This window comes from Hypoxylon trugodes, assembly GCF_022578975.1.
Source record: "Hypoxylon trugodes strain CBS 135444 unplaced genomic scaffold F4822scaffold_10, whole genome shotgun sequence".
Lineage (NCBI taxonomy): Eukaryota > Fungi > Ascomycota > Sordariomycetes > Xylariales > Hypoxylaceae > Hypoxylon > Hypoxylon trugodes.
In genome coordinates, this window is record NW_026250025.1 from 1,402,543 (window position 1) to 1,423,117 (window position 20,575).

Here is a 20,575-nt window from a genome sequence, read left to right on the forward strand (position 1 = left end):
AAGAGAAAAATAAGCTGGTCACTGCGGTCGACTACTCGGTTCGGAGTACAGTTCGGAGGACCAAAAATTGCGGGGAATAAATTGTTATCAGATCAATTGGAAGGATCGGAGATCTTTGCATGTACTATAGTGTAGCTTTTGTTCCGCGTGATGAGCTTAAGATTGATAGCGCCGGCGTTGCGAGAGAGTAAGAAACGATGACGTTATTATATTCGCCGCTTTGCTCTTTCCAGGTAGGTTTGGACTTTTCATTGGGTCGCCGCCCGTCAAGGTAGTACAATAAAAACCAATGAGAAGGATTCCTGTTAATGTATGCAGAAGGTGCAAATGCAGTACAAGAGATAGTACCGAAATAAAATAGAATTGACGTATACCCGAGTGGAGTTTCTATCACCGACGGATTAGCCGGTACATAATTATAGGTAAGAAAGTTATGCAGGTGTTATTTATATGACATGTATCTCCAATTTTGGATGACATCTTCTTACATATATATTCAAGCCATCTAAGGCATCGTTAGATCATCTTCTTTATCCCTCACATAATGGAATGCATCCCTCAAGGTTGGTGTTGAAATCCTGATTTTAAGGTCGAAATTATTTTCCAATGCCAACCAACATTCCAGGTACTATGTACTATTGTCGTCTCCTGATATTGAATGTCTTGCCATCGAGGTTGTCTTACTAAACTCAGGTAACACAAATTACCCTATAAAGGGAAGTTAACCCCTGAAGCGATTTCGGTCTTTTATATTCAGGGGTCGTAGGGCTGAACATCTCATTTGGTATCCAATAGCTCAACCCAAATATTTCATTCGACATTCTCCCTTGGATATATAATTGATTAATATGCTCATCAGGGTCCTCGTTTCCATTTTCAGTTCATGTAATCAATTGCACGCTTGCAGCTGTAAACCTGTCAGTTACATAAGCCGATCGTCCCTAACAATTAAATGGCCTATAGGGGCGGGCATACCCACTATGACTTCTCATCAGCCTACATACATAGTTTCTCTACAAAATACGGCGCCTTTTTTTCCTTTTTTTTTAAAAAAAAAGGAGGGGGGGCGCAAAGTTATTGCCATGGATGAATTAATAAAATACGAAGCTGGTGAGATTTTTAAGTCCTGAGAGTAGACCAGTATGTTCATCCTAAGCCATTTGGGTCAACCGCCTCAAGTTACACAAAAAGACCTTTTTCGCTACAACCAAAGTTGGGCAATTCTTGCATTTCTCTAAGGTAAGAAATATGATTTACGAGATGTTTTAGATAATAGCCTAGGTAGGTTTAAAGGAACTCTTACACTGGACTAACTTTTACTAAGTTACTGTCATAGGTTATCCCATACAACTCGACTTGGGGTAGAGTAGCGACCAAACGCCAAAGACCATCTGAGTATGGCAGGGAGAAGAGTATAACGAGTGGATTTCAGGATTGCAGCATATTTCTGTGTGAAACTACTAGCTAGTGATGTATGATAAGTAGGTAGGTATGTATAGTAGTTCGGGGAGGCGGGTGGCGCTCAATTGTCTGTAGGGAGTCTCATGACAAGCGCAACACGCAAAGTCACAGCAAGGCAGATAACCTGTTTGCTGTATCAACCTCATTCTTCCTAATCCGGATCGATTGCCGCAAGGTTTGTCCCATATTAGGATCTTCCGTTGAAGAAAGCGGTAACCCCTTTTCAAACCTGGGCCGTCCATATTGACATGCAACCTAAGGGTGCGGGAAGCGCTGTCTATCATCTATTATTAAGATCTCGATAATCTAACGAAAATGTTATTGATACCGCGCAATGTAATTCTTAAAGCGCTGCTAGCGCACTTATAGACGAATCGGTCTGGTTGTTGCCCTCTTTGGAAGGTCGGATGTCGGTGTACGTGTGTGTGTAAAGACGTGATTCGACGGTGTGAGACTTGATAGGTATAATAGATGTCTATATTCGTCAGGCTCGAACTCTGGTTCAGGCTCCAGCAGGATTTGTTGGAGAGATGTTACTATATTATACTCTATAATGCCAACTTTAAGTCTATAGCGGTCAGCTAAGACTCAGGGGTTATAGGGGCGAGGCTGTCGGTCTGTAGCATTGACGGTAGTTTGCTCGTCATAGCGTACCTCTCCATCGCTATTTGAGGACGCGGGGAAACTAGACGTATGCACCCTCGTCCATTTTCACACAGGTAGGTGGAGGATAAACTTGCATCACAGTAGCGGTCACCCCGTAGGGTATCACCTGAGCTCCTGACCGGGGGAAGTACGGGAAGTAACAACGTCCTTGGCCTTTCAGGACGCTGCCTTCTGCCAAGCATTCGATGCATGTCGGTACTGTACGACCATTGTTGCAATGCTGCCCCCCGCGAGAATCATCGCAGGTGTGAATGATCTAAGGGTGTATTGAAACTCATAAGCGAGGGTCGATCCGCAAGCTCCCGTGGGATATACGCGACGGGGGCAGGTGGCGAGAGTTAGGGAGGAGGGGAAGCATAGTATATCTTCCTCGATAGGTTTGTACGTGCGTCTATGGGCTTCAACGATGGTAAACCGAAGATAAATGAGCCTTGGATTGCTATTATACGGTCGAGGCACGGATAAGTTACGCATGCGGGGCGAGTATTTACCAACTTCCGGCTATTGTGAAGTACGTGCTGCGCATCTAAGCGAGAGCAGACGCAGTCGTGATTGATAGTGAAAGAGGGGTTATTCATCCCAGCGGAAGGGTACTGCTAAGCTGGCCAGGGGATGGCGTTAGTAGAGTTCGTGACCTATGTTGGGCTTCATCCCTGGATTCTCGAAGGTCGCTTGACAAGGTTTATGTACACAAAGATGTACATCAGATAGATCGTCGGCGCATCATGTCTATTCAAAATTCGCCATCAACGCGTTCTCGATCTGGGTGTATTTCGTTAAGAGTTTGTTCATATGAAGGGGAAGGCCGGCTGGTTCAAGGGACGCTCATCCAGAGTGGTGGAAGGCATTGGCGACCGTCGGCCAGACGTGCCTGATTGCGAAACTGGCTCACCGCATGACGAACTTCCTAGCTCGGGAGTTGTTGAAGGTGTTACTTTCATAATGCTAGTATGCGTACCGCGCGAAGATCTACGACTTGGCCTTTCCAAGTAGTGTAACCTCCCTAGTCTTCCCGAGTTGCCGTGGGGGTTTAGATTAGTAGCTGGTCGTTACTTAGGTGGTACGAGATGAGCTCCATGGTGTGTTAATAGCAATGGCGAGGCCAAATAATAGGGCCAAGAGCTGCAATTGGGAAGCATCAGCCGCCGGCATGCGTAAGAAAGTATACCGACTACTTAGGTAGCTTCGCGTACAGCAAGAAGTAACAAAGTAATTATGGCCAATTTAAACCCACCCGAAAATACGTAGCCTCGAGCCAATGCCTGTAAGTATCGGACTTAACTGGCTCCGGACGAGATCGTCCAAATTGCAGGCAGATGGCTAGTGGTCTTCCGACAAGCCAAGACTCAAATCCTGAATCTTTTCGTTGTAAAATGGCGAACCGCGCAACGAAAACTCCCGCGAGAGCCAGGACTGAAGACTCCCTGATATAATCTAGGGAATGTCCGCTCGAGGGCTATTTGATGGTACCAAAGGGGTTAGCCGGCGCACGCCAAGGCAATAACGATATGCTACATCCGAAGCACATATAAGGCTATCAAAGCCGTTCCCGCATGTACTTGCCCCTTTTTGGGCGAAGACTTTTCATCGGAACGTCGAACGATTCTTCTAGATCGAACTCGCATCGATAAGTCCTAAATATCTGTATTAAGAGCCATAGGACGTTGGGATAAGATTGATAAGCACCACGTGCGTTGCGAAGCTCGAAGTGCAACTGGTACCATACTCTCCAAAGCCCGAGGTACGGACGGCACAATGCTGCATGAGAACCGAGTTGCATTAATCGGTCAACCAACAAAATGTGACCCCCAAGCATAAACAGTACCAAGCGAGTCCGGATGCGGTAGTAATATTTGGACGCCCTCTTCAGCCACAATATGCACCTTGCAGGCAAAATAGATTGACGGACAGGCCACGGATAAAACTTCCGAACCAATCCAGTCCCGATTTGATAACGATTCGCATAGAGTCGATGATGTGTGTCTTATGTAATAGGTCATCGAGTGGAAATGAGAAATACGAGATATGAATAGGAAGTCGGCCAAACGTACCGAAATGATTACAACTAATTTTGCAATCCACATGATAAGAGGAATGGACTTCTCTCGTACTTTTGCTACAATGTTCCGCCCGCAAGACGTTGATTTTCGCAGAGCTCGGTTATCTCGTTCACAAGCCTGAGAGGACGGAACAGCGGTACAGGGTGGTAGGTCGATCAGCTCCACCCCTTGCTCACCTGCATATCGAGGTGAGCTGCGCCTGGTTCATGGTCGTGCCGGCCCACTATACGATCGAGAATCGCAACAGCTAAACTTGTTTCTGGAACGCATCTGTGCGTCTACTGCCCTTGTTTCATTTACAGTAAATGCCGGAGCCAAGTCGATCAAAGCAACGGTACTAATGCGTTGGGAGCGACACATATAAAACCGAACGACCTGCTAACTCTATACCTAGAACGTAAAGAGCCTCATCAGGGGCTGTCCGTCTCTGCCCAGATATGCATTGCGTGAGGGCGATCATGTCAAATTTTAAGCTGGGATAATACCCGAAATGACACCTATGGTTCGTGAGACTCCTTACTTAACTAGGTAGGTCAAAAGTCTATAGCAATGTTCAACCGGGCTAATCGGTGTTACTTGCGACGGAGGGTAACTAGACGATCTGAACTCTTCATAGCTAGTAACACTTGTCACTAGAGTATCAGCAAAGGAGACAAGTCTAGCACTCGGGAATATGGCATAGTATGAGGATCTCACCACTACCACTTTCTCAATGCGTAAAGGGAACGAGGCTGGCCAGGGTATAATTCTGACGTACCAATCCAAACTAGATATGGTCAAGTCAAATGAATAACTGCTGACAAAGTGCTGAAAGGTTGAAACTAGAGATGCATCTCAAGATATCAATCTCAATAGATCCATTGTCCAGAGCAGCTAAAGCTAGGTGGTGTGGGTCAGACGGCCCGCCGAGGAAAGTCGGCTTTCGATCTCGAAACTCCAAGGCGGAGTTCGGCGCGGGTTGCGTCATTGCATCGTATGAAGACAAGGGACCCTTCGAAAGAAAAAAAAAGGAGAAAAAAAAAAGAAGATTGCGACTTGCTTTCCGACGTTCTAGTCGGGTGTATGCTTATGAGTAAGCAATGAAGAATACCATCATCAAAGATAGGCGAGAATTTGTTCCAGTAGTATGGGAGAGCCCGGGGATTCGGGTAAAGATATGTGACCCCAAGAGCTCCAAGACTCGTTTATTCTAGCGACGGAGAGTTTTTGATTGTGCATGTCGGAGTTATGAGGGCGGGCTAGACTGGAACTCTTTGATCGGACTACCCAATCAAGACTTGATCAGCCTCATCTTGATCTTTCTGACACACCTAGGTAAGGCTGTATCAGATTAATTTATTGTTCTTAAAAAGAAGGTATATATCAGGTAGATAACGACTAGTGAACGGTACACATATCAGTCGCTAATTTTGTCAATTTTGGGCCAGGGGCCTTGTATCGACGGTAAGGAAGACCGCTTTGAATTGCATTAGTATCTTGTCGTGATGAGGGCCCGAGGAAACCGAAATGGTTTGGTTGATGGAAATAGTTCTACCGTAAGCGCCTCTAAAATAGCTGAGGTATACCGAGACCGAACCAAGGTAAGAAATTCAATGGAAAAGACCCTGTTCGTAGGCTGACGATATCTGTACGTAGGTAAGTAAATACCTGTGTATGTACGTTTGGATGACGCCGTTCTCATGCATATGCTCTACTGAGCCTTGGGACGGGGACCCTAAAGGCGGTCTAGATTAGGATAATGAAATAATGAAATTTGTAAGTTCAACATCCCTTCCAGGAAATTTAGAAGGCGATTTTTGTGGTAATGGCTCAAATAAGGTTAGAGCTTTATGATTGGTCAACCGGCGCTTCTATCCTAACTTTTCCCGATTGGTGTTCTTCCGGCCCGTGGTGCCGATGCGTTAATCGAGTCCCATAATTATGGGTCTCTTTACTTAGTGGAAACTTTGATTGGTGAAAAACCACCTCAAATTCTTCCCAACCAAGAATTTCATCCTTCAAATGCTACAAATGCTACAAATGCATGAACACCGTATATACACATGCAGCCCAGTATAGCTACAGGATCTTCGACGCACTATGCGATGATTGATGCTGGGTCTTCCCGATTTCTGGTTCATGTACTCAGAAAACTGCCTGTCGTCTTCGTCAGCTCAGGATGCTGAACAATATTCCGATCCGTGCTGTTTTGAGATCAATCTCCTTGTGCTACAGAGGAGCCAGCCACCCTTCTCAGGTCCACTTTAGCAGACAGCCAAAATTATACAAATCCGGATCAAAGGAAGAAAATGTAGGTGTATGTACTTTGTACCAATACTCCTGAAGCCAGATTATTCGGTATACTAGAGAAGCTCCCGGACAGCTCTTGACATATCTACAAATGGATCATTCTCATCCGTTAGCTGAACCGGACATGGATAAAGCGGCGACTACGTAGACGCCAATGCTCCATCTAAGAAGCACACAATTGTCTACATTAGCGTCTCAGAAGATCAGGGCTCCCCGATTCGCTCCCGACCCCTTCTTCTAGACGGCCAAATTCCTTCGAAATATGGGCCAGAGTCGAAGGTAACATCTTGACCACCACCCAATTCGCCCCAGACCTGTTACGGGGTACAGGGCCCCTATCTATATATCATGTAATAGAGGAGGGTCAAGGTTGATAAGTTTGGCTGTCGTCGTGGATCTTCCAATATACAACCACTCTACCATGATATATAACTAACTAATCAGAATCGCAGTCACGCTTCCGTGTCGAAGAAAAGGGCAGTATGTAACCAGGAACCATTTTCACCTGCGGCTACTCCACACTTTTTTTCCTCAGTTCATCATATGCTAGGATCTTGGCTCGCTAGACCGCCTTGTCCGCCAGTTCAAACCCTTGCCCCCGTATTCCCCGTCCGAATGGATAAGACGTCCCGTAGCGGCCCCCCACTCACCTCGTGCGAAACCAACGTGGGCGTGCCTCTTTCTGTTTCGTCCTCCCTCAAATACCCTGAAACAACGCTCTTCCGGTCCGTTGCTGCCGATGTGGGCATTTCCTAGTTGGGACCAGCAATATAGCGCCCTCTCAGACGGACTTGTCAAGTGACAATGGTTGCACTAGAAGTTACCCAGCGCTCACTTCGAACTCCGGGACCTATAATCCATCTCCACTCCTCATTCCTCGGCGGCTTTGCGGCATCTGCCTCTGATCGAGACTTAATGAACCATTGATAACATGTCGATCCTTCAACCCTCTCCTCGACGTATAAGCAGCGGTCTTCTTGGGATATCCATTATGGGAAGTACCGTTGCCTCCTCTTGGTCAATTTCGTCCTGCATAGTGCCATCCGACTTCCGTTACCCTGCCCCTAGCATATGTACCGAAGTCTTCTTGCAGTATACTTCGAGATAACTAAAAGCATCTCGGCTGTGACGTCGTATTTCCCTCGTCGTCGTTGATACATAAGTAAGGCCTCTTCGACCTTGGCGCCCGATTTTGAAGTTGTACTTGACTCATATAAACTTCAAGATCACCCTTATCTTTCTGGGGTAAAAGGGTTACCTTGGGACTGGGTTCATCAAGAGACTTCGCTTCGCCTTATGGGGCTTTCTTTGAACGGTCAAATATTCCCTCAAGTGCCATCAAGTTGTCACGTCCGACAGTCCCCAGCCTCTTATTAGTATTATTAAGCTTGATAATCACCAAAGACACAGGGGCTCGCTATTGATCACGTGTAGTTGTTTTCTTCAGAAGAACTGATTAAAATAGCCATAATGAGCCAATATTCGACTATGGAGCACATCGAAGATTCGCAGTACGACGGGATCGACCCCAATGCTTCTCCTTTCGAGAGTGTTGCCAGCAACACGACGCCAGATACCGAGTTCTCTCCTCCCGGAAGCCCATTTCCGAAAACAGCTCTTCCTAAAGACTGTCGATCACTAGCAAGGCAGAAATTAGCCCAATTGACCCTTGAGGAAAAGGTATGTGGTCTAAAGAACTAAGTACAGCCGTATTACTAACTCGTGAAGGTGTCGCTACTTACTGCAGCAGATTTCTGGAGAACAAAATCCATACCTTCGAAAGGTATTCCAGCCATCAAAACAAGCGATGGCCCCAATGGCGCTCGCGGCGGCATCTTCGTTGGGGGTACCAAGGTTAGTTGCAGTTACCTAAGGTTGAGAATTTTGCCATTGACCACCTCAACGTAGGCAGCGTTATTCCCATGCGGTATATCGCTGGCAGCTACGTGGAACAAAGATCTGCTATATACAGTTGGTCAACACTTAGCCGAGGAGACGAAGGCTAGATCAGCCAACGTCCTTCTCGCGCCGACAGTCTGCATGCACCGGCATCCTCTTGGTGGCCGGAATTTCGAGTCCTTTTCGGAGGATCCGCTCCTTACTGGAAAGCTCGCCTCGAAGTATATCCAAGGGCTCCAGTCAAAAGGAGTTGCTGCGACTATCAAGCGTTCGCACCACCCGTTTGCCAGCATTCGAAACATCAGCTGATAATTAGATAGACTTCGTAGCAAATGAGCAGGAAACCCATCGGCTCACTATCGACTCGGTCACGATGGAGCGACCCCTGAGAGAGCTATACCTCCGACCATTCGAGATAGCTATACGAGAAGCAAACCCTTGGGCTGTTATGTCATCGTACAATTTAGTCAACGGAACTCACGCTGATATGAACACCCATACTCTCAAAGATATCCTTCGAGGAGAATGGGGCTATGACGGGTAAGCACTTAACCCTTATTAACAATATGTGATAGTCGACTGATGACTTTGTATCAGCACCGTCATGTCAGACTGGGGCGGTGTCAATTCGACCGTCGAGTCAATAAAGGCTGGGTGCGACATAGAGTTCCCCTTCTCGACTAAATGGCGCTTTGAGAAGGTTCTGGAAGCTATCGGCGAAGGCCGACTCACCACGGACGATATCGATATCGCAGCAGAGAATGTCTTAACCCTGGTAGAACGTACCAAGGGAGACGATATGTCTGTCGAGGAAGCCGAACGCGAAGACAATCGGGAGGAGACTAGAACACTGATTCGCGAGCTGGGAGCCGAAGGGTTGACTTTGTTAAAAAACGAAGGACAAATCCTACCGCTCAATCCTAGAACTACCAAAGTCGCCGTCATCGGTCCAAACGCCAATCGGGCCATCGCCGGTGGAGGTGGTAGCGCTAGTCTTAACCCATACTACAATACGCTCCCTCTCGATAGCATTAAAGCGACTTCGCAACAAGAAGTTATATATGCTGAAGGATGTCATATCCACAAATGGCTACCGGTCGCATCGCCATTTTGCACCGCCAAATCAGGCGAGCCTGGCGTTACCCTCGAATGGTTCAGTGGCGATAAATTTCAGGGCGATGTCATCGTCACACAACGAAGGACGAACACCGATCTCTTCTTATGGGACTCTGCGCCGCTCGCCCAACTCGGCCCCGAATGGTCGGCGATCGCAACAACCTATATTACACCGACGGCTACCGGAAAGCACATAATCAGCTTTATGAGCGTCGGTCCGGGGAGGTTGTTTGTAGATGGGAATCTAGCTCTCGACCTTTGGGATTGGACTGAGGAGGGCGAGGCAATGTTCGACGGCTCGATTGACTACATGGTCGACATCGAAATGCAAGCCGGTAGACCGGTGGAATTACGAATAGAGATGACCAATGAGCTCCGACCTATTGCTAAGCAGAAGGTCTTTAACATGACACACAAATACGGTGGCTGCCGTATTGGCTTCAAGGAGGAAGACCAAGTTGACTATCTCCAACAAGCCGTGGACGCGGCGAAAAGGGCTGACGTGGCCGTTGTCATTGTTGGTCTCGACGCCGAGTGGGAGTCCGAGGGGTACGATAGGAAAACAATGGATCTTCCTTCTGATGGAAGTCAAGATCGATTGATCGAAGCCGTCGTAAAGGCCAATCCGCGAACGGTTGTAGTCAATCAATCCGGCTCGCCGGTAGCTATGCCTTGGGCGGATGAAGTGCCGACCATCATTCAAGCCTGGTATCAAGGTCAGGAAGCCGGCAACGCCTTGGCTGACGTTTTATTTGGTCTCCGAAATCCCAGTGGCAAACTTCCAGTAAGTCATGTAACTCACGAATGTCTAAATGTTAACACCTACTAATAAAAAGTAGACTACTTTCCCTCGGAGGTTAGAGGATACCCCCGCATATCACAACTGGCCCGGCGAGAACCTCCGTGTTCTGTACGGCGAAGGTCTATATATCGGATATAGACACTATGATCGCTCGAATATCGCACCTTTGTTCTCGTTCGGTCATGGTCTCTCGTATACTACATTTGAGTATGGGCGACCGTCACTTAGTCGGAAGACGCTGACGGACTCAACGCCAATTCACCTAATTATGGCAGTCACTAACACTGGTGGCGTCGCCGGCTCGGAGACAGTGCAGATATACGTCAGAGATGACAAATCAAACCTGCCTCGTCCCGAGAAAGAATTGGTAGCATTCGAGAAGGTATCGTTAGAACCAGGAGAGACCAAACATATCATCGTGCCGCTAGACAAGTACGCGGTAGGATACTACGATCCATCACTCCCAGCATGGACGGCAGAAGAGGGCACATTTAAAGTATTGATAGGGGCGTCGGCGACTGATATTAGGTGAGCAATAATAACCTGGAACCCCCCACACCTCGCTTAACTGCCCTGCCCCCGTACGACCTACCTATCTTGTTGATCCCGACTGACAACCCCTCAGGCATTCGGTTCCGTTTGACGTCAAAGAGTCATTCACTTGGACTTTTTAATTCCACACATATTCCCGGCACATCGGGACATTTTTAATCACATCTATCCATTTGAGTCGATAGGACATATCCATCGTATTGGGTCCACGTCCACTCCTTATTTATATAGGTACATATATACCTACCTGCCTACTTACCAAGGTACATAACATATGCACACTGCCAGCAGGGGCAATAATAATACTATCAGCCTGCATAGGGTACATGCCGGGGATCTCTTTGCCGGGTTTTCATTTTGATATCACGCTATTTGGCTAGCGATTGGCGGGGAGGGGCGTGTAGGCATTAATGGTATTGAAATATTCCCCTGGGCTAGTGTGCGTATGAAGATTCCCCGGGACATTATTTCGCCTTTCGTTCTTAAAAAATACGATGAAGAACAAACGAAAGCTTAGGTTCCGGGCTAAGCGTTGAGAGTTGGAAGAGATATATCGGATCAAACTGGTACACTCTTTAATAAGGGGCTATATTAGAGCCCTTCTACTAGCTAGTCTGAACGAAGTCTTCGCTCGATGAAATACAACAGGTACTTACCTCAACTCAGAGGAAGTTAATCTTGCTTTTCTTCCCTTTTTGCTTTTTCTTCTTCCCCGCTTTGCTTGCTGTGGAAATTTTGTGATAGAGATGGGTGTGGTGGTGGCGTAGACTAGTGATCGGATACCTGCAGCTATGTGTGAGTATAAGACTATTAGGTACTTGAGAATTAGGACTTTATAAGGCTATTAGGATTGGTAAGAGTCCGACCGTATTGCTTCAAATATATGGAGTTTAAGTATCTGAGATATAACTCTCCAAGGTTATATGATATGGAAGTTGCCTGCTGTATTCTTCGGAGGGTAGTAGATTGGAGAGCTAAATCCTAAGTCTATCCTCTGCGTGAATTAGACTTAGCGGTACCTCGGCCCCTTTTCCGATATAGACTAGCAGATGGTTACTCTAACTCAATACGTAGAATCCCTTACCTTTTCAAAAGTATTAATACAATAAACAATTCGATTCTTAATTGTAAAGAATTTATATACACAATAAGTATTTACCTGTCAGGATATCCGTGGCTAATAAATAGTGATGAGTTATTCATTACGATTGCGGGTAGAAGTACAAAGACGTGTACAAGAGCGGAGCTACACTTAAAAGTGTCCGGCGCTAAAATCTGGGGCCGTGCTTAGGAACGAAAAATAAAATCAAATAAAAAAGGAGAACGCGTGTACCCAGCTGCCAGCCCGCAGCCCAAGTTCCGACAGCAGAAATAAAGTTATAGCGTACCATTTTATAAGGTAACACCGCATCTAGTAGGGGTCTCGGTGCCAGTTGCCAGCACCAACGCCAGCGGGTTCTCTCCTCTTGCCTTGCCGATTTCCATGGCGATCTTTCCTTCTTCACTATTTTAATACCTAATTCAAAACCATCGCCAATTTATTGTTTTCCAAGTGCACGTACCTATTTAATTAATTGCATTTGAAGAACCTGATGATATGATAGTGCTGAAGAGATACTCTTACGAGCCGAACCTATAGTACATACCTTACCTCCTATGGCTGCTATTGCTGCCACTCACGAACGCCATGGCGCCGCCTTATAGCAACGGCTACGGTTATCCGTCGTCCGGCCTGCCCCCCTCGTCCTCTCCCTCCTACGATTACGGGTACAGAAGTAATAATCATAATACCAACAATGCCGAGCTCTCATCTATCTGCGACGACATACTCTCCGGCGTTAGGGTTATGCTGGAACAATTATGGGGGTACATCAACGGGCCGGGTCGACAGATGGCGTGGAGTCTAGCTATGAAGGGTGCATATCAGCTAAAGAGGAATTTGACGAGACGGCGACTTCTGAGCTTCCCGCATTTGTTGGTGGTCTTGTGGATGCTGGTTATGCTATGGGGCGAGCGCTGGGTGTTCGCGAGTCGAGTGCGGAGTTGTGACTGGGACCATTGGGAAGATTGGGTAAGTTTATCGAGCTCGGGCGAGCTCTAGAAGCTCCTCGACCTGATTTTGAAAATGCTGACATAGTGTTACTATGCTATAGCCCGTAGGAGCCACGCCGCATCGATTAATATTCGTCGCCGACCCCCAGATTATCGATCCTCACTCCTACCCCGGCCGACCCTGGCCTCTTAACCCGTTAACCGTTCTCATAACCGATAATTACATGCGACGATCCTACAGACAACTACAGCAAGTATTACATCCAGATACCGTTTTCTTTTTAGGCGATCTTTTCGATGGTGGAAGAGAGTGGAAGACAGCAACAGGAGATTTCAACGACCCCAAGTGGGCAAAAGGACACCGACCGGCCGAAGAACAAAAGCATTTAAAAGAGTGGCATAGAAAATATGGCGACGACTTCTGGCTTAGGGAGTATGGGAGGTTCGGCAAGATATTTTACGATCCTTGGAATATAGGAGGCGTTTTCCCAAGCGCGGGACAGAGAGGAAGAAAACTTATCTCGAGTCTTCCTGGGAACCACGATTTGGGATTCGGGGCCGAGGTTAAGGTCCCTGCGAGACATCGATTCAGCGCGTATTTCGGCGAGACGAATAGAGTCGACGTCATAGGAAATCACACTTTCGTGTCGGTGGACACGGTATCGCTGAGCGCGGATACGTCGAGTGTGAAGGATCAGGTCGATCTACAGCCTATTTACGGTCCAGCTCAGGAGTTCTTAAAAGGAGTTAAGGCTACGAAAAGAAGAGCAGTTCAAAAGGAGGTGCGATTTTGGCGGGGAGATGTGGAGGATTTGACTTTTGAGCAGAAAGTTGAGGATATCGAAAATGCTGATTTCAGCAATCTACCGACGTTGGATCCGGGAGAGAATGCGCCCGATTTCCCAACGATTCTTTTAACACATGTACCGCTACATCGTGATCCAGGTACACCTTGCGGCCCATTGCGAGAGCATTGGCCTCCAGCGAAACCACCTAAGGGACAAGCGGGTCCCGTGATTCCAGACCATAGAAATGCTATTAGTGTTTCAGGCGGATATCAGTACCAAAATGTGCTGAATTTGGATGATTCCATTAAGCTGATCAAGAGCATCGGCAATGTCATCCACGCATTTTCCGGGGATGACCACGACTATTGTGAGGTGGTGCATACCCCAGAACAGGAAAACGTTCGTGAAATCACAGTTAAGAGCCTGAGTATGGCCATGGGAGTCCCAACACCAGGATTCCAGATGGTTTCCCTATACAACCCGATCGATGCACAGGGAAATCCGCTCCCAGGCACCCCGAAAACTACGCTACAAACTCACCTCTGCCTCCTCTCCCAACAACTCTCCACATTCATGACTTACGCCGTGCTCGGCGTTCTAAGTGTCCTCATCCTCATAGTGCGAGCTTTCCTCGTCCCGATCCTCAATCTCCAACCTTTCGCTCTAGACCCCATACACCACTCCCCATCAGCTGTTCTCCCTATCTTCAAGGCGAAAACCGAGGCCGACGAAAACGGCAGCGCGAGAGATATCAAGCCGACATCATCCGGCACCTCGTCATCTAAATTCCCCAGCGCGCGCGTGTCATCCGCGAGAACGCGCGGGCAGAGTATATCGAATAGACCCGTATCCCCGAATTCGAATGCCAAAGGCGGGAAATGGGGCTGGGGCCAGAATAGTTCCGGCAACGGAAGGGGTCCTAGGATTGAGATTAGACGGGATGCGTATTATGACGAGTGGAAACCGGTGACTAGGGGCCCCGGGAGGAGAAGGAATGGGAATATGCTGGAGATTGTGGGGAGAGAGGCTTGGACTACGTGTTGGAGGGTCGTGTGGATGGTGCTTGGGTTCTTTGCGTGGTTGGCTTATAAGGGGTAGGTGTGTTTAATTACATACGGCGTGCTTATGTGCATTCGAGTGGGCGTAGGAGTAATGGATGGATGGATGGATGGGCTGGGTTGGGTTGTGATTATATGGAAATATGGTAGGGTAGGTAGGGTAATATTAAGAAAAGAAAGGTGTACATTGCTCCATGGCGTTATGTCAAAGTCAGTTGATTGTTCGTGTGCGATGCCCTTCGTGACTTTAGGAGGAGAGTAGGGGGGAGGGAATAAATATATAATACAGGGACAGTAGGAATTGATTACCTACGTGGATTATAGGAATTAGATGCTCATTCTATCAACAGAGCACAGGAACGGGGCGAGAATAGGGACAGGCATTAGTACAGCCATTCCTGCTATCCATTATCTTCGGGTACATGGAGGTATGATCTGTACGACTAGCAACTGATTATTCGAACTACAAAGAGTTTACCATCTAAAGAGGTCAGCTAGATAATGCATTGGTGCCTACAGCTTATCTCCCCTCTTCGTCTTGCATTAGAACCAAGAAATGATAGAGTAGAATTCAAGTAGCAGCATATAACGGCACGGATTCATGTTAGATACGGAGCCAACTACCAATTAGATATTAAATAAATGAATGAACGTAGCGAACTTGGAATTGACATGCCCGGGTTGAATCTGTATGCTTAATACATATGTATAGGGGTGTCTGAACATAACGTAGTACTTACAAAAGATATCTACAATATGCGTACTAATTTCAAGCCTCCTATCTCATTCCTATCTCACTATACATATTTCTCCTTTTATTTTCTTCTTTTCTTCTGCTTCATCCCTTGCGCTCCCTCGAAGCCATTCCTGTCATCCCCGTCCTCATCCCCACAATCCTACATATCCTTCCCCGAGAAGCCCTTGCCGCTTATCCGTTGCCAAGGCTCACTTCGAACAAAGAGCGAAGATCTCGACTTACGTGGACATGTTTGCTTACTCTAGAACTGGTCCTTCTGCGACTCGATTTGCTGGCCCTTCTAAAGTGTTACTTGGCTAGCTGGTGAGAGGATTACGAAACTAACCTATCAGATGCCTGGTAGGGATGGTTAGCATCCACAAATATCACATCACAAAATACACGCGATATGAAGACAGAATTTTGAACATTTAAACTTTTTTTGAAATTCGCTAATAGGCAGCATCAGCAGCGACAGCAACAATAGACCGATTCGTCCGCCCGCCTATCTATTCGCGCCATGATACAACAACACAAGAAGAACTGGGTCTCCGTCGAGGTTAGTAGGTATGGGGTATGTGTAGATGTAGGTATAGTAGTAAGTATAGGAGATGGTAGTGATGGTGGTAGTATATCGCATAACATGATACGACAGAGTAGTAGAGTAGTGAAGTGATGTGGTGTAGTGTAGCACGGATAGACGGCCTCCTATACAAGAAAAAGGGTGTAGTAAGTAAAAAGTGTAGTCTTCGGGGGCAACCTCATAAAGCGGCCCAGGATCTCGCGCGTGCCTCATATACCCTCTTATAAGGGTTCGTGCGTGGATAATTCCGCCTTTCCTATCTCTCCTGTGTGTGCCTTTCCAATATTTGATGAACCGGTAATTGTCCCCAAGTGATATATCACACACGCACACACCAGCATCGAGATAAAATGCCGCCTCCTTTGGTTTGCCTTTAGTACCGCCGCCAAAATAATAATAAAAAAATTCCTTTGATATAAAAGTTCTCAAAACCCATCCCAGATAAAGATTTCCAATCAAATATGGTGTCGATGTCCCCCCCTAAATAGCCAAACCCACACTCCTTAGATGGTTCCCAAAAAGCTTTGCCGTTAACTCCGTCGCGTTGAACTCCTACGCTGATATATATATCCAAACATTTGACTCCGTTAAGAACAGAAAATCCCCTTCATGCCTTCGTTTTCGGGCGGAGGCGGAGAGGGAACGCACAATGATATAGTAAAGACATGGCGGTCGTTGCTGCGATAAGCGGGAAGAGATAGAAAAAAACAAAAAACACAAATCGGATCCGGGCTTAGTAGCTGAAGTCGACGTTACCCATACCCATTTGATTTATTATTTTATCCTCTTCTGATTGACTGTCGTTGGGATTGGAGTCCGTATGTATCGTTTGGACGCTTTCGCTCGTAGTCGTTGTCGTTCGGGAGGCTTGTAGTTCGTGTTCGGGAGGTGGTATACCGCTGTCTGCAAAGCCGTCGTCGCGTAATTGTTGGAAGCTCCAACTCGGTTCGAAGTTTTTGCTCTTCCATGCGAAGGCGACGCGTTCGTACATTTCGTCGATCTGTTCCAAACTAATTTTACTGGTCTCGTAGATCATGCCGTATACGAATATGGCGGCAAGTATACAGAAGGCACCCCAGACGTAGAATACTTTAGCACCCAATGCGGCATACCCATTCCCTTCCTCGACCATGAATGGTGTGCCGTAAGCGATACCAAAGTTTAATAACCAGTTCGAAGCCGTGGAGACCGACATAGATTTCGCGCGGATCTTGAGAGGATATATTTCTGACGTAACGACCCATGTGACAGGGCCCCACGAAGCGGCGTAGAAGAAAACGAATAAGGAGACGAAGACGATGAGGAGTTTGGCTACTAGTGAGCTCTGAGAGTCGTTTGCAAGAGTAGAAAATATCGCGATGACAAGTTGACAGCACGCCATGCCGAGCGCGCCGACGATGAGTAACTTCCGACGACCCCATGATTCTACAACAAATAATCCAGGAACCGTAGAGATGACGTTAATAACATTCATAACAAGGGATATCAAGAAAGGATCGGAGACACCGGCGCTGGTGAAAAAGGTCGTTCCGTAATACATAATGAAGTTGATGCCGGTAAGTTGTTGTAACATTTGAAGACCGCAACCAGTTAACGTTCGTCGGCCGAGATGGGGGGTTCCGACGAAGAGGTCACGATAGGACGCGGGGCCTAAGGAAAGTTCGTATTCGTGGTTCGCTTCGATCTCCGCGAGTTCTTCGACGAGGGCAGGATGTGTTATATCGAGACGGCGAAGTCGACTAAGGGCAAGGCCAGCCGCGTGTTTGTTGCCTTGCTTGATGAGGAATCGAGGAGTTTCGGGTAAGATTAGAAGACCAAGACATAGTACACAGGCCCATGTGAGTTGTAGGCCCATCGGAATTCGATACGCGGGTGGACCGTCCATTTTTTGTGTTAAGAGGTTGACGATGGACGCCGCCAACAATCCGAATGTGATCGAGAGTTGATATGCGCAAACTAACGTACCACGAATCCATTTCGGGGCCATCTCTGATTGATATAAAGGAACGAGGACGGACACGGATCCAACACCAACACCAGCGAAGAACCTGTATGATATCATTAACATCTACAATCCGACACGTTATGTCGGAGTATCAAATTGGTGGACCTACCTGCCCGCTAATAACATGGGAATAGCATCGGCGCAGACCTGAAATATGACACCGAAACAAAATACACAAATCGAAGCGATAATCGATATTCGACGACCTAGCCAATCACCTAAAGGGGCGGCGAAGAACGAACCAGCGACGGTACCGGCACTTAATATGGCGACGATGATGGAAATTTGCGATGGCGCGAGGTCTACGGAACCGTCGTGATCTCTGTACCCGGTGTTGAATTGAGCCTTGAATGAATTCATAGCAAGAATACCATTTATGGTCCTATTAAAAAAAGGAAAAAAATCAATGAGTTAGCATATCGCGTTGCATTTCTAAATATCCTCCAATGAATTTTGACTCGAATAGATGGGATTGAAAAGTGTCACGTCGTCGTTGTCGCTTACCCAGTATCGTATCCAAACAGGAGTCCACCGGTTGCTACGAAAAGGCCGACCATGATGGCCGGGGCTGAAGAGCCGGCGACATTATCGGGTTTGTGCCAGCCCATGGCTACTGCCATGGTATTAATTTTTCGACGTCAAACCAGCGCTGTCGACGAGTAATGCGTCGCTCGAGTATTCGATTGAAGGGGATGAGGTTGAAGTTTACCGTATCCCATTGATTGAGAGATACACCTGGATGGGAGGGATAGGACAGACACACACACAGACAGGCACACACTGTGGGTGGGAATCGATAGGATAGTGGGTAATAATAGAGTGCGTGAGTTGCAGGGTGGAGAATAAAAAAGGGCAGCGCGAGGAAAAGGCGGGAGAGGAAGAACCAGAGGGTCAGCGATCAGGATCAGCACGACTACTGGGTAGACTGAGAAGGGACTGGGGGGGATGCTGGGACGCCGGGGAGGACGAGAACCAGGGTGCGAGGGTGCGAGGGGCCAAGATAATGACTCTTCTTATTGGTCAAAAGCCAGAGTGGGTGTACTTAAGCGAGTCCAGTCAATGGGGTTGCGATTCGACGGCCCCGGGGGAGGGTTGCTGAACATTGAATTTGGATTTCTATCCTGGTTCATCCAGAGAAGAACAAGTCCTGCAGTTTGCTGCAGGACTAAGTATACATCTGTAGGTATGTACCAAGGTAGGCAAAGTACCAAGCCTGCCAATTCTACCAGTCAAGACCCGTGCAGGAAGAGCACCGTCGTTGTATACCACACACCACACATACATAACATATATGTACCCATTCACAGATAGGGTAGGTATACCATAGTACATACACATTCGTAATGTACCTAGATATCTGTCCCCCAGCCCTTTTTCAGGCTAGTATTTATTCTGGGCGCTCACTGCGACTCGCTGAAAAGTTCCCGTCTCTGGGCTGAATCAGTTTGCTAAGGGATACTAGCCTCATTATACAATAGAATCGATTTTGGATCGTATGAGAATCCCGCCAGCGTTGTTAGTGTATTAATACACTAACCAAAGCAAGGACCACGGTGGTTTGATAGTTCGATTTCGAAAAATTAGTCCCCTTTCTTAGCTATGTACCTATTCTCGTTCGTGTTGCAACCTTTAGTTTGTGACACATAGTAATTTGGATTGGTGGACAGAGAGATCAGAGCGAGATGCGACTTAGGAGTGTTGTGTTCCAGTCGCTGACCCCCCTTCAACATCAAAGAGGAATCTATGTACGTCAATCATCAACGTCCAGATCATTCTCTCACATGGTTGTTAACCCACAGAGCGATTAGGAGCGACATAGAGAAGCAGAACATACCACATGTAGTAGGTAAGTGGTTCCGACCTTACTTGTGTTCGTCTAGGTTATTCCAGGTTCTCAACGTGGGAAACTAAAAGCCCTGCCTGCATACCCAGAAGCCATGTAAGGTCTGACAGACCTACTGCAAGTAATGAAAGTACTTACACATGTAGTAAGTCTTTTGCACTTGCAGAAGGCTATCCATGTAGTAACAGGTGATCTAGGCGACTAAATTTTGAAGCAACAGGAGGACAAGACTATCCTCAATGTGATGAAGCCTCTGTAGGCTCCCTAAACCAGGAAGAGTTGGAACCCGCAGTAGTAGGGAATTGCTAAACGCCATAATCCTCGCCAAGTCAGACTATTCCAGGTAAGGCTGGATAAGATTTTTTAGAAAGGATTTATGTTCCGTATGGCTGAGTATGTGATGATACCTCGTCGTAGACTAATCGGCGATCCTCCTGTTTGGTCTTTTTTACCTCAAGATATTATAGAACGAATGCGATTATCGTAACATCGTACATGATTCCCATTACACCTGAGAAACCCGAGGAACAGGGCGACCAGGTAAGCCAATGAATAAAACCCTTCAGCCCGGAAACTCTCGACCCATATTCTGGGCTGCAGAAGATGTCTTAGGTTGGGTGTAACACAGCATAAAAGGGGATGAACTAGACGACATCGATATGTCA

The 20,575-nt window shown here is 47.0% G+C and overlaps 4 protein-coding genes across 4 annotated transcripts; 3 read left to right on the top strand and 1 right to left on the bottom strand.

Annotated features, from left to right (window-relative positions):
• Positions 1–6,624: 6,624 nt before the first annotated feature.
• On the top strand, positions 6,625–7,320 carry F4822DRAFT_61424 (uncharacterized protein). Its single transcript, XM_051463742.1, has 2 exons — positions 6,625–6,755; positions 6,929–7,320. Exons 1-2 carry the CDS (start codon positions 6,739–6,741, stop codon positions 7,230–7,232), a joined length of 321 nt encoding a protein of 106 aa, XP_051309883.1. The 5' UTR covers positions 6,625–6,738; the 3' UTR covers positions 7,233–7,320.
• Positions 7,321–7,964: 644 nt separating this feature from the next.
• F4822DRAFT_438754 (glycoside hydrolase family 3 protein) lies at positions 7,965–10,967 on the top strand (the record flags this gene model as incomplete). The annotated part of the gene is made up of 7 exons (XM_051462555.1): positions 7,965–8,156; positions 8,205–8,330; positions 8,385–8,643; positions 8,696–8,915; positions 8,973–10,275; positions 10,331–10,821; positions 10,919–10,967. The coding sequence occupies 7 exons, from the start codon at positions 7,965–7,967 to the stop codon at positions 10,965–10,967; spliced, it is 2,640 nt and encodes an 879-aa protein (XP_051309884.1).
• A 1,228-nt stretch (positions 10,968–12,195) lies between these two features.
• On the top strand, positions 12,196–15,257 carry F4822DRAFT_418684 (uncharacterized protein). The gene is made up of 2 exons (XM_051459550.1): positions 12,196–12,916; positions 12,999–15,257. Exons 1-2 carry the CDS (start codon positions 12,533–12,535, stop codon positions 14,781–14,783), a joined length of 2,169 nt encoding a protein of 722 aa, XP_051309885.1. The 5' UTR covers positions 12,196–12,532; the 3' UTR covers positions 14,784–15,257.
• Positions 15,258–16,535: 1,278 nt separating this feature from the next.
• Positions 16,536–18,849, bottom strand: F4822DRAFT_61465 (hexose transporter). The gene is made up of 3 exons (XM_051463743.1): positions 18,572–18,849; positions 18,177–18,449; positions 16,536–18,110 (listed from the first exon to the last, which is right to left on the bottom strand). The coding sequence occupies exons 1-3, from the start codon at positions 18,685–18,687 to the stop codon at positions 16,796–16,798; spliced, it is 1,704 nt and encodes a 567-aa protein (XP_051309886.1). The 5' UTR covers positions 18,688–18,849; the 3' UTR covers positions 16,536–16,795.
• Between the last annotated feature and the right edge of the window lie 1,726 nt (positions 18,850–20,575).